This window comes from Gigantopelta aegis, chromosome 10 (assembly GCF_016097555.1).
Source record: "Gigantopelta aegis isolate Gae_Host chromosome 10, Gae_host_genome, whole genome shotgun sequence".
NCBI lineage: Eukaryota > Metazoa > Mollusca > Gastropoda > Neomphalida > Peltospiridae > Gigantopelta > Gigantopelta aegis.
This window is the reverse complement of record NC_054708.1, coordinates 71357114-71358625: the sequence shown is the minus strand read 5'-3', so window position 1 is coordinate 71358625 and position 1512 is coordinate 71357114. Positions and strand designations below refer to the sequence as shown.

General features: G+C 40.7%; 1 protein-coding gene across 1 annotated transcript; it reads right to left on the bottom strand.

Moving 5' to 3' along the window:
- Positions 1-332: 332 nt before the first annotated feature.
- On the bottom strand, positions 333-1226 carry LOC121383782. The gene has a single exon (XM_041513879.1). The coding sequence runs from the start codon at positions 1224-1226 to the stop codon at positions 333-335; it is 894 nt and encodes a 297-aa protein (XP_041369813.1).
- Between the last annotated feature and the right edge of the window lie 286 nt (positions 1227-1512).

Sequence of the window (1512 nt, the reverse complement as noted above, 5' to 3'; positions counted from 1 at the left end):
ATGTCATACAGAGGCTGCCAACGTTTGTAGAGCCACACGAAGCGTTGGGGAGGTGAGTTGATGTTCCCATTCTTCAACAGTTTGTACACCAGAAATGTCTTTCCACACAATGTTGGCCCTGACACGATCATTGTAAAAGGTGTAGTAACACTTGAGGAGGAGGAGGGAAATGAGGAGGAGGAGGAGAGTGGAAAGTCTGTCTATGTCTCCTCGTGTTATCTTCTCTAGTAAACAGCTTCCAAAATTCAGGACGAGCTCTTCCCCATGATGTTATCAGCATGACGAACTATTCACAAATGAATAAATATTGATGATTCTCCTATTTATAGTTTTTATTGCAAAGCTTTCTGGGTAATTCTCCATTGACCATAACTGAGACTGGTAACACCATCCTCAAGGAGATACCTCTTGTCATCAAAGGGGGAGAGTCCTAGTTTGTTGAGTTGGATGTTGTACAGTTGGTGGTCATAGCTCCTGGTATGTGTCATGTGAGACATGTGGATCTCCTTATCAAAGAGACACTGTTTATAGTGTTGGTGCCTAGTGTGATTTTTAATGAGACTTTTCTTTATTCCTTTGGCTGTTTTCTTCTCCATCATTTTGCTCTTCTCTTGGTAGACAAGAGAATACATTTTTGACTTCAGACCAACAAATTCGTGAATAGGAATGCCATGCATTTCGTCTTTAATTTTACCTAGGACCTTCTTGTGTGTGGTACTGTAAAGTGGATGGCTAGTGTCATAGTCAGAGGTGTCAAATAGGTGTCGTTCTTCCATCATATCTTGGTAGATGTTTTTTGTTTGGATGTTGCAGCACAATGAATCGTTGTCAGTGAAGAGGAGTTGGGCTTTTGATTCATATTTCACTTTGATGTAGTTATAATGGAAGTTGTACATCAATATTTTGGACACATCTAGAATGGCGAATCCAACGTAGATTGGTCTGTTCAAATACAGCCTATGTTTTAACAGGTGATCAGCCACCAAATCTTCATTAAAGATGCGGAAGGCATGGAAGTTGGGTTTGGCCACCAATTTGCATGCTCTCTTCTTGTTGTTAATAAGCTTCACATCCACTCTCTTCCTCAAGTTTTCTATGGTTTTCCCAAAAACTGAATTGTTCATCAGTTTAAAAAAGTATTTTTCAAAATCGTTTTTGGCAGCCTTTCTTTTTTCTGTGTTGAATTCTATGTAAGCTTTCAGCCATGGCAGTTGTTTGAAGGCCATCACTCAATGAATCTTAGTCATCTTCATGCCCAAGGAGATGTAGAATTTCAAGTTGCGGTAGTCGACCACATATTTGTCTTTTGGCAGCAAATTAGGTATTAGCCTTTCGGTGGAGGTGCCATTCAAGTTTAGTTCATCTAAAAGCTGTTTGGCATATGGGGAGAGCATCTCTTCAGTGACTGTGAGTTTCTCGGGGGCGAATGGATAATCATTGTGCAGGTCGTGGAGTTCATGGGGGTAGTCAAGATCCACTTCCAACATGTATCCTTCTGATGCATCGTCTAGC